Source organism: Lytechinus variegatus, chromosome 4 (genome assembly GCF_018143015.1).
Source record: "Lytechinus variegatus isolate NC3 chromosome 4, Lvar_3.0, whole genome shotgun sequence".
Taxonomy (NCBI): Eukaryota; Metazoa; Echinodermata; class Echinoidea; order Temnopleuroida; family Toxopneustidae; genus Lytechinus; species Lytechinus variegatus.
In genome coordinates this window covers 13392943-13408504 of record NC_054743.1, presented here as the reverse complement: position 1 = coordinate 13408504, position 15562 = coordinate 13392943, and the positions used below count along the sequence as shown (strand labels likewise).

Below are 15562 nucleotides of genomic sequence, written 5' to 3'. Positions count from 1 at the left end.
ACAATTTTTTTTTTGGGGGGGGCGGTGACTTTGACGTTAAAATCGAAATTCCTTGTATACAATTATACCTATATTATTATTCATTTTATTTCATTAAAACATTTATTCAAAATAAAAAAAGGATGATGCTCAATGCATGTACTAGAAATCACAATGCTACACTCGCTCGCATATAAGGGTTCATGACAATTTAAGTCAACTATCATGGTAACACGCGGGCTAATAGCAGCAGATCAGAATCAACATTTCCATACGATAATTATATGAATGGGGATGTTTTTTGTTTGTTTAATTTATGTGAATAATGGTAACCATAGATCTATATGAAATGGACTTGAGAATAGGATAACAACTAATTAAACTCATACCTATTGCCATTAAACTTGCCCCTTACCTCGGTCATTTAGATTTTTTCACGCTGACGAAATTTGTTACATTATAGATTTTTTTGTTTTACGAGTGCCAGGTCTGATTATTATGGGATAATATTCACAATAAACAGACAAAGTCCCATTAAAAAAATAACGATTTGTGATGTGCGTGTTGATAACGTTGATTGGTGTATATACATAATTATGCAGGACAATATTACATCAAACAGCATTACCTTTACATGTTCAGTCTCGAGGACATTGAATGCGCAGCCTCTAATAATTGCTTGTACCCGGGGCTTGTACTGAAGACCCCCCCCCCTCCCCTCTCGCCCTGAATAGACCATTTCGTGGTTAGTTTATGGGTAATTTTCGACCTAATCTCCTTTCATTTCTTTCATTATGATATGCAGATTCCAAAGCCAGATATTATGTAAGCATTCGCCTTATATAGCACAGGAGAACAGGTGACTAGAATACGGCTAGAATATAGCACACAATGAACACTCAACACTCGAAGTCGTTTGTTGTATTTCTACTTTGAATGATGCATTAGCATGGTGTTATAACAAGTACTTGACTAACTGTGAAATACCAGATGCTATAACGTATATATTGTTGTTTTTTGTGGATCTATTGTAAATCACAATTCAAAAGAATAGGCCTATCAGTACCAATGACCTTCTTCTGATCATGCGCAGAAAAATATACAAGTTGTTTTGCGCGAACTTGTTGCGAAGACCCACTTTTTGATCAAGGATTCAGTCAGATGGTCTGCGCCTGCAGACTACAGGTACACGTCACTGCGATGAATGGGAAAGAAAATAGCGCTGAGATCTTGGGAGCGTTTCATCAATATTTTCATCTGGCAAGTTGTCAGATATACATCTTTCCTTGATTCTGATTGGCTGGGAGCATTGGCGGCGGAAGCCAAAAAAAATAGGGCTGGGGTCTACCTGAAATTTTGTGATGGACACATGTTAAAAAAAATTGACAAGCAAAAAAAAAAAAAAAAAGTTACCAACTAAAAATTTAGGGGGGGGGGGGACCGTCCCCCACCTCAAATTTCCACCCCCGCTTCCGCCGCTTATGGCTGAGAGGCACTGTTCCTATGGTAACTGTCGGATAAACTGGTACTTGTCGGATAAAATGTCCGACAAGTCCTTTCATGAAACGCCCCGAGGAGACTGGAGACTACTATTAATCCCCAATCCCCTTGGCCATCCTGGTACAGAATTTTTCCAGGCAACTCCCTGGTTTTTCAAAATAAACACATCCATTTACAATGTGACTGAGGCTGCGTTTATGCGACCTCGACCCAGAATCATGATTTGAATCACAATTTGAATCATGATTCAAAACAGCAGCATGAATCACGATCCGACAGAATCAGCGTTTATACGACCATCTTTCTAACGCTGTTTCTCCCTGAATTCGGGCCGATCCAGTGCGCATCACAGTGCGCAGTTTGACCCAGGAAGTATAGGTCAACATTTTCGCACGTGTTTCTAACTTCACGTCGGCTGCTAGATTTTTGCTGCCGCCGGAGCTAACGAGCAAACCATGGAGCCAAACGTTTGTGCAAGTGCAACGCTTACTCGGCTTCCGAAAAATAAATCTTTTACTTCCAGAATTCCGTGTATTGTACCTCATATTGTTTTTGATCGGGAACCAGAAGGGGTCATTATCCTCCCTCCCACCTCCCGATCGATTTTTCTTGTCTATGATGGTCCTGTACTGGGCACGAATTCTGTTAATTTTGTCTCGATAGGCGGTGCCACATCTCCGTTGAAATCCCTCCCTCGCAAGCGCCGCTGAAAGGGATCGTCTTATTTCTGTGAATCCCGGTAAGGGATGCTTGTGCTTCAGGCTGAGCCCAAAGCACAAGCAGAGCCCTGAGTTAATTCATCGTCGGATTCGTCGATCAGTCCAATTTGTGCCTTTGGAACTTGAAGAAATGATTGATGAAAACAATGAAATATACAAATGACGCTACAGTACAACCCGGGGGTACAATATATACACAGAATGATAATTCCTAAATGCTGGCAATACTGCTACACGAAAATTAACCTGCACGAAACACAGCGCGCGCCTTTGAGTCGAACCCGGAAGAAGCACGACACAATGACGTCATAGAATCATGATTCAAATCACGATATCGTTTATACGACCTTTTTCGTTCGTGATTCTACAGAAACGTCTTTCCAAACGCCCCTTTTTTCGTGTTTCATGTTTGTGATTCTAATCATGATTATATTCAATTTCGACTAAACGCAATCGTGATTCTGCAGAATCGTGATTTGAATCATGATTCTAATCATGATTCTAGGGTAAAAAAGTGTCGAATAAACGCACCCTGAATATCTGGAATCTGGAGCGTTATGGCGTATTTGGGATAGTCTGCATGCAGGCACATGCAGACCCAGATTGAGACTTTGATCAGCAAGGTGTCTCCACGCAAAGACTAGCACATACAAAATTTGCTGTTTCAATTTTCTCACGCTCCAAATCTAGCCACACCTCCTTCTTTCAGAGTCACTTTCCATCTCCCTCTCACTAGTCTACAACTGTAGACCCACATCTGCAGTGTGTGTATCACAGCTGATTCAAGGAGTCTGCATAGCAGACTAGGTCTACTGGAGCTGCAGATGGCTCGCTTCGCTCGCCCTTTCAGGCTGGTTTGCTTCGCAAACCAGCTGCAGATCCCACTTCACGAGCCATTCAGAGTCTGCATAGCAGACTATCCTCTCACGTCCCTTCTTTCCATTGGCTAGTAAACATTGTCTATCAGTCTCCCACTGGAACTGCTACCAGTGGCCAGTGAGAAGATAAATAATTATTGATATTAAACTCAGATAAGATTTAGCAAAAGATCCTTGGATTCAGCCAGTAGATAATCCAACATTAACAATGCCCCATGCCCAGAAAACCCCACAGGGATCTTGGTCTATACACAAGCAAAAATTGTCATTGCATGGTCATTGCATGGAGCTATTAATAGCTCCATGGTCATACGTCAAGTTTGTTCCAATACTTTATCATGTTTATTACCTTTAGGCTTATATATTTCTGTTGTGCATTTTTTCCATGTAGGAATCTCCTTCTGCCTCAGGTAATCCGGCAATCCGGAGTACCTCCATTATTCAGGCAAGGACAGGTTTAGTCTCAACAAAAAGTTGATTTGAATTATTATAAGACAAAAATCCAACAAGAATGACAAGGAAAGTTTTAAATAAAATAGTTTTAAAGTTTCCGAATCTCACCATGGACCTATTACATTAATAGGTCCATGATTTCACATCATAACTGCAGTTTATGCACATCCTGGTCGGTTTGCAAATGAGGAGACTGATGACATCATCCATTTGCAAAAAAATGTTATATGTTAATTTTCTCCGCATTGTCAAATAAAACAACGATCGATTCCTCCCTGAACATGTGGAATTAACAATGTTTCATTTGTTTGATACAATTCGGTTCAGTCAACATGGTCCTATAGAGAGTAAAATCTGTAAAAAAAACAATTATTGCATAATTTAAACAATAAGACACAAAGGAAATAATGAGAGAGGGAAATCATCAACTGTATCTTTTGCATGACACTGAGTAACGGTGTGCATGCATATCACTGTTTTGTGAAAAATAAGCGACACTTTAAAATGCAATAACTTTTACGTCCAATTTGATGAAATTTTCAGCATTATGCTAGTTTGATTTTGATTTATTCAAATCAACATTTTTCTGAGGTGGACTTTACTTTAATAATTTGCACAAAGTCCTTTTCTCTTTGTCTTTATGGCGCTTATTTGTCTAATTTTCTTCCCTATTCTCCACATTTCTTTTAATTAAATTGGGTTGGCGTTTGAAGGTAAGAATGTTATGACATTAATTTTCACAAGTCACCGAGTTCATGTTCATGCATTTGTACATATACTTTTATTTGTAAACAATATGTTTCTTATTTTACATTATAATAATGTTTGATCATTATTATAATGTAAAATAAGAAACATATTGTTTACATTATAATAATGTTCAAACATTATTATAATGTAAAATGATAATGTTTGATCATGTTATCATTCATATGTTGCAAATACAATGCAATTCAGAAATGGCTGCGATATGTGGACATTTTGATGTCCACATACAATTCAGAAATGAATCCACATACAATTCAGAAATGAATCCACATACAATTCAGAAATGGCTGCGATATGTGGACATTTTAATGTCCACCTTTAAACCTACTTCCTGATCATTATGCAAATGAGGGCATTACTCATGCTCACACACTATTTTAAATCTTATTTGATATGAAATGTTTCAATTCCTTCTGCTTGTATATGAAAAGTGATAATTTTGACTAAAATATGTAAAACCATATAAGGCATATTTTAGATAAAATAATGTAAATTAATTGCTCGAGAGTCCCGTCGAGAGTATATCTTTCAAAGTACAAACAAATCACTTAAGTAAAATAAAAACAATGTTTAGTGTTAATTGATAATATTTTTTTGCTGTTTTGCAATCAAAAGGGAATAGAACACATCCATAGGCCTATATATATACAAACTAAAATTTGATAAGTTTATATCAACAAAATTGATAATGCAGTTATGGCGAATATTTCCTTGCCTTCTAATAATATACATGTACAATAAAAATGTTAGCTTGGGTCGACCAAGTTTTGGGAGGTTCGACTAAAAATCTTTGCTGCCTTTGATTATAAATAAGTAATCTACCTATGTTATGAAAAAAAATGAGTGATACAATAGAAAATAAGATGCCAACATGGAAAAAACCCTCTATCAAGCCAATATTGAAAAAGAAAGAAAGCAACATTTATTTTATCAGGATTGAGGGAGATGTATGTAGTGCGTATATAGACTGGAATTTCAATCAGGAGTAGTAGAAGTGCAATAGTTGATCTCCCTCTCAGCGGGTGACCGCCCAAATGACCATATAGGGGAGGTGTGTTCAGAGAGGGAATGACAAACTCACAATGATTGACACATTTCGTGCCCAACTTCGAAAGATGAAGCAGACTCAACGAATTTTACGTGTATTGTATTTCTGTGAGCAGACTCTGAGCGAGAGGGCCTTCAGGTACACAAGGCATAAGTAGGTTGCAATTCAGACCCTTTTCTCGAGTGAAACTGAAAGGTTTGCAGGGATGTCATTAGCAAAAAAAAAAAATTCTCGCTGCGAGCAGGGTTCGAACCTGCGCGGGAAGATCCCATTGGATTTCAAGTCCAACGCCTTAACCACTCGGCCATCACAGCTTGGTGCCGTGAGAGGACGCTCTTACATTTATATTGACAGTACCGTTTCAACATACAATCTACGTGCAAGAATTGTGACGTTTTCGAATAACAGTCTCTGATTGGTGGAATCAACCATGCGGCACAATTTTTAAATTGGGAAACGACAGACAGGAGGATCCGGACCCCTCATCATCGTCGACACATTTTATTCGCAGCTGTTCATGGAAACAATTTTTGTCAAAAATGGCATCTGACGGACCATTAAAGGTATGGTAATTCTTTAGTAATGTGTGATGAATCATGAATTGTGGAATTAAATAATGTAATTTGTAAGATAATGCGTGAAATTGAAAGTCTATAAAATGAACGGGTTTTTTTTGCGTTGCCGTTGACCGAGAGCTGCCTTCACTTCAGCTTCACCTCGGTCCTCGCCATGCTCGCACTGCCACCGCGCTGGTGCTGGCTAGCTGAGTAGTACTAGTGAGTAGCTAGCAGCTGCAGCGAGTACGACAGCATGTCGCTAGGCCCTACTGTTTTTTTATGACAACAAAAATCCTTAAGTTATAAAAAGTCAAACAAAAGTAGATTTAGAGACGGTGAAATTCCGACAAGTCCACCCCAGCCCAACAAAAAGAAAAAGTTGATTTGAAATGAATAAAAAAGGATAAAATCCAACATTAACAGTAGGCGCTGGTCAGAAAATTGGGATCGTCCCAGTTTACAGGGACTGTCTCAGTTTATAAGGATTTCTTCACACAAGAAATCTATAGGAAAGTTCTTTCACCTGTCAAGTGCTGACAACAATCAAGTGTGCTACTGCTAGTCAATGTAGTTTCATAACAAGATTATTGGAAGACGGTAAGTCATGAAAAATAGACGGTGAACTGGGGGAATTGAGGTCACTGAATCTATTTAATTAGGGCCTAGGGCCTATAGCACTCTCATTTTCCGTATCTCACTTTCTGCGCGATTCTGAGAAGTAAAAAAAGATACGCAATGAGCACGAACTTTACACATGCAATACATAGACGGGTATTCTTTAAAAAATCTGACTCAAAATGGTGGAAAAATAATGAATTCAGTGCATTTCATGTGACAGCCTCAAAATGCAGCCTTTGTCATCAAAATCCCTGAATTGTGTGCAATTGTGCAAAGTGAATGAGTGCGCAGACATGGGGTACCATTTTTTTTTCAATCTGAAAATGAATGCACTTTTTTCCAAGAAAATCATATAGGGCCTATTATTTTTTCTTTCAAATTTTTATGAGATATTTGGCACACTAGCTCATATTGATGTAAGGAACATTATCAACTGAAAGATTTTGTGAAATACATGTAAGAATAAATTCATGTTAAATCTTAACTGAATTGGTTAGGTGCGCAGACTTGGGGCCCACCATCATGACTTATGAGGGAGACCGCAAGATTTTTCTATCTCATCATCATCAACCACTTCATTTAAACTGTCTGATTTTTTCAGATCTTGATAAAAATAGCACAAAAATAGAAATCTACCAAATTTCATACTAATCCATGAATCTGTTTTTGAGTAATAGTCAAATGAACTTTGAATGCTCCAGAAATAATATGCACTCACGATTATAGTAGAGGTGCACACTGCACAGACAATATGGGAGACTCTCTCTAATACTAGGGGAGACAATCTCCCACATTGGAGACTTGCTTTGCAAAACTTTAAAAGGACAAAAGAAACAACACCAACCAAAGCATGATTTTTTCCTCACAAAGTTTGTCTCACCGAGGTCAGAAGCCCATTTGTTTTGTGTGTGACAACAAAAATCCTTATCAAAACAAAAGTAGATGGTGAATTTTTAAAGTAGATGGTGAAAAGGGGTGATTTTTCATAAGAAATCTGCTCATCACATTTTTATTTGCCGCCAAGGTAATCCTTTTGCAGCAAATATAAACAAAGGAATTTGGACTCCAAAACTGGAGACTGTCTCTGGAATTGGTACCCAAATTCTTTACAAAAGTCTCTGATATGGGAGATAATCTCCCACAATTGGAGACAGTCTCCACTCTCCAATATTGGCCATGCTCCTGTACTGATTATATGGATGAAGGTCTATTGTGTGGCAGTATCCTGACATCGAGGCACAGACTGGAACCCAAAAAAACGTAAAGTTCTGTCACGATACCTCTCCTAATTCTTTCTAAATTCATAACAAAATGGCCGATTGAGACTTGGATAGAAGGAGAGAACTTTGTTTTTTTGAGGTTCCAGTCTGTGCCTCGATGTCAGGATACTGCCACACGATAGACCTTCATCAATATAATCATGGTAAAGTGCATAATTTGTCTTCACAATTTATTTTGCTAGATATTTTGACCATAATCTACCCTAGTCCTGTGAGTATCATGGGTAAATACACGGTGCTCCTGGGCTCCTGCCCACAAAGTGGGCGGGAGCTCCCTGGGTACGGGGGACCTAAAAACTATGCCAATTTTAGTATTTGAACAAATTGATCTTTCACTAACTTGTGGCAAACATTTTGATGATCATTAACCATTAACCAAGAAGAAAATATCACAAAATTTGCGTAATACGAAAATCCTGCCATGTTTTCCGAACACCTCTTGATACATGACAGAAGGGGTCCTAAACTATGTACTCGATTTATCATGCAAAGAAATAGCATTTCATGTGCCTCAATTTCTAAAATATGTTCACATTATTATAGATAAAATGAAATTGAAGCAAATATAACTCAAAAATTCCAAAAACAGTTGTTGGGTTTTCTCTGCATTTAGAGATTTACTGCAGCCTCTGTAGCAAAAAATTGAATAGGAAGTGTTCATCACTGCAGTCACAGAGTGCGAATTTGCTGTAAAAACTGCATGCATGGATTGCATGCACAATGAGTGGTGCGTAGCTTTAGGACCCCCTACCATATGCACATCCTGATTGGTATGCAAATGACGGGACTGATGGCAATATGTCACCCACTCACTATTTTTGTATTTTATGTATGAAATATGAAACATCTTAATTCTTTCCTCATTGTCATCATGTGAAACAAAGATTTGTTTCTCCCTTATTACCTTGTTTTGACATTTCATGGTCCAGTCAAGTCCATCATTGTCAAAACTGTAAAAATTAAATTCAGACAATAAAAAAAGAACAAAAGAAATAGTGAGTGATGGACATCGACTCTCGTTTGCATCACTGAATTGTGCATATTGTTTTCAGTTTTGTGAAAAATAAGCCCAAATTTAAAATGTCATTTATTTTACATCCGATTTTGATGAAATTTTCAGTGTGGTTCACGGACCACCACGATTTAGGATATACACAAACCTGTAGACAGTAGAGTCATAGCTAGGTATTTACCTAATGTTTTTTATTAATTTGCCTTCTTTCACCAGACCCTCTTTGACAATGCTCAGAAAAATGATATTGCTGACCTCCCATCTCCCGGCCAAACTGGCAAGGGAGCAAAGAATAAGAAGCGTCTATCTGTGGAGAGGATTTACCAAAAGAAGACTCAGCTGGAGCACATCTTGCTACGTCCAGACACTTACATTGGATCTACCGAGCCAGTCACACAGGTATATGTCCTTGTACATCAGTTATGCTTGATAAAGGGAATTCCTAATAATTAAAAGGGGGTATTTTTGAATCAGCAGGACTTAGATTAATGCATCATGTGCATGGTCTTGGAGTGGGATGCACAGCTTATCGACCCCAAAGTCCATTTCACTCACCTTTGATAGTTTTTGTGCCCTTAATAGAATTTTTGACATTTGTGCTCAATGTGCTGTAAAATAGAAACATGCTGCTGTGAAAAGTGGCTTTGTCTTGAAAATATTGAAATTTAAGGCTTGAATCAGTTCTCTCAGTGTCAGAGAAATTGTTGCAAATTTACATTCTTATTCATGGCATGATTTGACCCACTCTTGAAGGGGTAACATAACCACATGACATCATTAGTAGATTAATAATTATAAATTAATAATTTTGGACTCCCAGATCCCAGACTAGTCATCACTTGCAGATGGCGAGACTTGAAACTTTGTATTCTCAGTCTGACTTATAGTTGCAATCGAGTGCGGACTGTTTGCTCTTATTCTTAAAGACTTTGCATTCTTAAATAAGTCTGCATTCCAATAATTTTTGTTTGCAAATGTTTCCTTCATAGGCCATGTGGGTGGTGGATGGTGAAACACTTGTGAACAGAGAGATCACATTCGTTCCAGGTCTCTACAAGATTTTTGATGAAATTCTTGGTAAGTACATGTATTTCTGTGTCTCTTTAAAAACAAGTTCAAGAATTCACCACATGAGTGCGATCCCCCACCAACTTTCCTGTCTTTGATAATTGCATGCACAGCCATTCAAAGTCAATGTTTTATGGAAATGGAAATTTGATAAGGAGTAGACCTGGGGTGGTATTCTGAACACTGTCTTTTCTCCATATTTTATCTTTTCTCAGAGATATGACAAAATCGGTATTCTGTTGGATTTTGTCACAAAAATTGTCATGAATTTTGTCTTTTCTCTTATTCTCTTGTCTCCTTCCCTGCAAAGGTCATTAACTTACATGATGGTAGTCAAAATTTTGTACATTACAATTTGTGACATAGCAAATCATAGCAACAATTTTCATAAGTATTTTCATTGTGTAGCATTGTGGCCCAGTGGATAAGTGTTCTGACTTTGAAACAGAGGGTCGTGGGTTCAAATCCCAGCCATGTCGTGATTTCCTTCAGCAAGAAATTTATCCACATTGTGCTGCACTCGACCCAGGTGAGGTGAATGGGTACCCGGCAGAATTAATTCCTTGAATGCAAGAGCGCTGAAAGGCAGCTCGAGCTAAGGCCGGGGTAATAATAACAACAACGCACCTCGGAATAGAATATTTCTAGATAGATGGCGCTATATAAATACCTATTATTATTATTTTAAGTTTGACTAACAATCTCTTCTATCTTTATTTTCAGTGAATGCGGCTGACAATAAGCAGAGAGATCCTAAAATGGATTGCATCAAGATTACCATTGATGCGTGAGTATCACCCAATGCCTGAGACGGCTAATCAAATGTAGGGCCCTGTAATACATGGTTATGCAGTCGATTGCAATTTGAACACTAGGCTAGCTTATACCATCTCTTGTATAGCTACAAGATAACATGCCCCAATGATTATATTACTTCAGAAAAAGAATCATAATGTGCAAATCTCTTATCTCTTGAAAAAAACCTCCAGCTTACAGAGATTTTTGAAAAAAATTTCCTTTGAATATTTTTCTCAATATTGGAGAATGGAGCAAGTATAACTTGTGATCAAAGGTTACTTGCGTAAATAGAAATATGTACTGGTCTCCTGACTCCCCTTGGTGAGCTGTATAAGTTTTTTTTTTTACTCTCATAAGAATACAAATGATGTAAGATTTATTGCAGCACTGTAGATCATAGGCATCGGCTGAGAAAACTTCAACCAATTGTGAAGATTTTTCAAACTCAAATGAGGTCAAAACAGTTTTCATCAGCTGATGGTATCATAAATGCCCTCTATAGCACACAGAATAAAGTGTAATGATTGTACTGAGGCAGGTCAGTATTTTTTCAAGGTTTTTCAAAAATATTGAGAATATGAAGGGTCCAGACTGATGCTGAGAGTCGGTGCAATCAATTAATTGCCGTTTGGTCAACATCAGCTTGTGTTCTGTATCATCCTACATGGTTAAATTCTAGTAATTCTAGTTCGTCTACATCCACTTAGTCTACTCTCCATTTGGACTAATTATCATTTCGGCCATTTTGTCTCATATCCTCTTCATCCAACACCAATTAGTCTAAATGGTTAGATGAACTGTGTGTGACCAGGTTGACAAAGTGTAAAATATAAGTAGACAAAATGGAAATTTTACCAGCTGTGCATTTGACTTAGTGGCAGTTGGACCAAGTGAGGATAAATCCAAGTGATGGTTGGAACAAATGTTGATTAGACCAAACAAATTGGTAGTAGATCAAGCAGGTTTGACCATAAAGGTGTACATTTTATAGAAGATCTGATAAAGTGGCAGTTACCATGATGGTAAGGATGACTAAGAATTAGACCATATGCTAGTAGACCAAGTGGGTTTAGCCATGATGGTGTTAAGGACACGCACACCTTACGACTGTTCACGAGCCGATTTTGGAACAAATCGCATTTTGCTAATTTTCTGAAAATGTGAATGGAACATATCATTTTATTTGAGGTTGAAATTAATTGGAAGAATACTAATATAACCATTTTGAAAGATTGCAAGCCTTTATTTTGGAGTAAAGGCCAAATTAGTTTCAAATCGCAGCCAATCGTACGACTGCCATGATGTCATTACGACTAGATATTAAATTCGCTTTTATTCTTACAAGGATGATCGCACAGTTACAGATTTGAGTACTAATACATTTTTTCTGAAAGCGGGTCGCAGACCAATCGTAAGGTGTGCGGTCGCCTTTAGGGACCTGAGAATTAGACCATCTGATTGTAGACCACGTGGACACAAACCATGCTTTCATCTTTTCTGAATGCTTTCTAAACTTTCTTGTACAGTGAGAATAACACCATCGTTGTGTGGAACAATGGGAAAGGAATCCCTGTGGTTGAACACAAAGGAGAGAAAATGTACATCCCAGAGATGATTTTCGGCCATCTGTTGACATCCAGTAACTATGACGACACTCAAAAGAAAGTCACAGGTTAGTATATGTTATCTATCACTTTTGTGCTTTCTCGATCACCATCATTTTTTATTTGGGTAGTGCATGTTTGTATATGTTTTTACATGAAGAAAGCAAGTTATCATTTCTGAGTTTGGTCACAGTGAGGTTGAACAATACTTTCCAATTAGGTTACATTCTTGGCAATGATATCAGAGTTTAACCATCAAAATTTCACGTTTTAGAATATATTAAACACAGCAATGATCTAAAAATCTGATATATCTGATTGAAAGTTTGGATTGAAAATGATATTTTGGGCCTAAGAACTCTGTTATTATCTTTTGTGATACAAGTTTTCATTGCAGATTTGAATTGCCCTTGGAATGACAATTTACATGATGTCCAATGTGCGTGATAGAAGGTTATGCTTTATTTCTACTGCTTTGGTTTTGTTGGTATACAGGTGGCCGTAATGGTTATGGTGCTAAACTATGTAACATCTTCAGCAAGAAGTTCACTGTTTCCACTGCTAGCAAGGAAGACGGCAAGAAATTCAAGCAGGTTAGTTTTTAAAGGGAAAATTCACCCTGACATCAAGTTGGTTACCCTATCCAGGCCGGGGGGGGGGGGCAAATATAACATGATCATTGGTAAAAGCCACAGCTAAACGTGGCTCAGACTATTGTGAAGGTACCTTACAACAAGGGACCTGTCAATAATGAACAATAAGAAAATATACTACCCTGAACCCCTCCCACCATGCACACACTATCTGCCCTATTAGTGGTTTATTTATATATTTAGCAACAATCACATACAAACTCATTGCAGGTTTATGCCATTCAGAATGTAATTTATGAGTGTGAAAAGGGACCATTCTGGAATAGTCTGTTGTGTACACCATGTATTACCCTGATCATCATGCAATGAAAATGCAAAGTAAATGTCTGACCTCATATTCTCTCTATTTTTCGTCCAATTCTATCTCTTTTCTACAGAGTTGGTCAGACAACATGAACAAGAAGGGTACAAACAAGCTTTCTTCGTTTGATGGCTCTGACTACACCGAGATCTCCTTCAGTCCTGACCTTGAGAAATTCAAGATGAGCTGTCTGGACCGGGACACCATTGCGCTGCTTACCCGTCGTGCCTACGACATTGCAGGCTGTCTCAAGGGCGTCAAGGTCTTCCTCAATGGCAAGAAGTTACCTGTAAGTTTTGGGAATCTTATCCTTTTAATGTCCCTCGGATAGGATGTTAATATGAAGGGAAGGTTCTTTGCATGTTAAAGAAGATATTGCTCTCTTTGCATACGTGTAGGGGGAAACCTGGTGTAGTTGTCCATCTGTCTGTAGATTTTAGGCCTTTATAATCCATTTAATGTCCCTTGGATAGGATGTTAAATAGAGGAGGGTCACCACCTTTGCATGTTAAGAACACACTGCACTCTTTGTATTGTAGGGGGAGGGGGAACCCAGGTATATAGTGGTCCACCTGCATACCCCCAACCAGCTTTGTTAGGAGGAAAGACCTGCAGGTTATATTGATTTTAGGTCACTTTGTCTCCCAGTCAGAGAGGAAGCCAAATGAATAATGATCAAAGGAGAATGAAACCATTGGAACAAAATAGCTTTTGTGAACAGAGAAAAATCAAAGAAACAGATCAACGAAAGTTTGAGAAAAATCGGACAAATAATGAGAAAGTTATGAGCATTTGAATATTGCAATCACTAATGCTATGGAGATAGCAAATTGGCAATGCGACAAATATGTGTGATGTCATTGGGGAACAACTCTCCCCATTACTTTAGTATATATTTCACTTGAATTACCGTAAGTAACGGTGTATTAACCGCACCTTTTTCTCGGCGGGATAGAAGCAAAAGTCGGGGGTGCGGTTTATACACGGTGACGGGTCTGAGCCAGCCCGCCGTAACCCGTCCCGTACATGTACGATGTCTGCCAGTTCACAACACATCGAGTGGCCGGGCGTAGCCGCCCAGGCAATGTCGTTTAGAGGGGTATGAGCCGCGGGTAATGGGAAGCGATTATTGCAATATTTATTAAATGTTGTCCATAACAAACGCACCCACCTTCATGACACTAGTTTTGACTTTATTCTCGATTCAAAGTAGTGAAGTTCCCTGGCTAATTTAAAAGAGACGCCAAGCATACTCGGTAATATTTTGTCACCGGCCGCTGAGCGAGAGTTGAGTGAGCTTAGCGCTTAGAGATTGCGTTGTAATGTGGTTATAGTGCGACTTAAGCTGGCGCTATTCAAAATCCCGTTTCGCGCCAGCTTTTTTTTTTCCTTCCTGTTTGCTTTTCATAAGATACCATGTAAACCACGCACGAGAGAGACGGCACGAAGCCGTAAAAAACAACTGGAAAAAATGTCAATTTCTTTGTTTCTTGAACCTTCCTATAATCCCGTATCCAAAATTCATGCTAAGACATCAAATTTCTGAAAGTGATTGTGATGCAAGAAATGTGAATGTTTCTTCCTCCTACGCTGGGAAAGACACAGATCATAATTTGATAAGATGTACTGGCATGACTTGTATTGTAGTTGTACTGTATCGTAGTTTGCAATGTAATGGCAGTGCTGTGTGTGTACACTGTGACTGTGAGGTGAGCGAGTGTGTAATTTGCCAATATTGTCGGGACCGTTCTTTCTTTCTAACATTTGTAGATGAATCGATCAAGAACAGCATATTTCTGCATACCGGTAATCTCTTTGGATATTTGAAATCTGAAAAACTTAGATTTTGTTTCTTCGTACCTCAAATATGCATTTTTTTTTTTTTTTTAGTCCAAAGTTGGGGGTGCGGTTAATACACGGGTGCGGTTAATACACCTGTTACTTACGGTACCTCTTTTATCATATCTATCCATAGATCATGTGTTCTTTCTACAGGAGGGCATGTAATACATATTTTTTAAGAATACATCATGGATAAAGAGTTTGTATCATAAGAAAAAGCAAAAAGAGACATTTTGAGGGTATTTTATAGTCCACCAAAGGGAAAGTTGTTCATCAGTGACATCACACATCCTTGTCGCATTGCCAATGTGAGGATCTCCATAGCATTAGTGATTGCAATATTCAAATGCTCCTAACTTTCTCATTATTTGTCGGATTTTTCTCAAACTTTCTTTATTCTTATTCTTTGATTTTTCTGTTTCTACACAAACCCCCCCCCCCCCCCCCCCCCCCCCCGGAATGACAAGAATCAAAATATCCCGGG

The 15562-nt window shown here is 38.3% G+C and overlaps 1 protein-coding gene and 1 non-coding gene across 2 annotated transcripts in view; one reads left to right on the top strand and one right to left on the bottom strand.

The window, feature by feature from the left end:
* Positions 1–5577: 5577 nt before the first annotated feature.
* Positions 5578–5659, bottom strand: TRNAS-UGA. The gene has a single exon. It is a non-coding gene; the product is annotated as a tRNA-Ser (tRNA).
* A 121-nt stretch (positions 5660–5780) lies between these two features.
* LOC121413434 (DNA topoisomerase 2-alpha-like) overlaps positions 5781–15562 on the top strand; it is a 40635-nt gene continuing 30853 nt past the window's right edge. Inside the window, exons 1-7 of the mRNA XM_041606248.1 lie at positions 5781–5908; positions 9029–9211; positions 9802–9889; positions 10604–10667; positions 12205–12350; positions 12778–12875; positions 13313–13525. Of these exons, the coding sequence (XP_041462182.1) occupies positions 5885–5908; positions 9029–9211; positions 9802–9889; positions 10604–10667; positions 12205–12350; positions 12778–12875; positions 13313–13525 (816 nt within the window). The 5' untranslated portion in view covers positions 5781–5884. The remainder of the gene's footprint in view (positions 5909–9028; positions 9212–9801; positions 9890–10603; positions 10668–12204; positions 12351–12777; positions 12876–13312; positions 13526–15562) is intronic.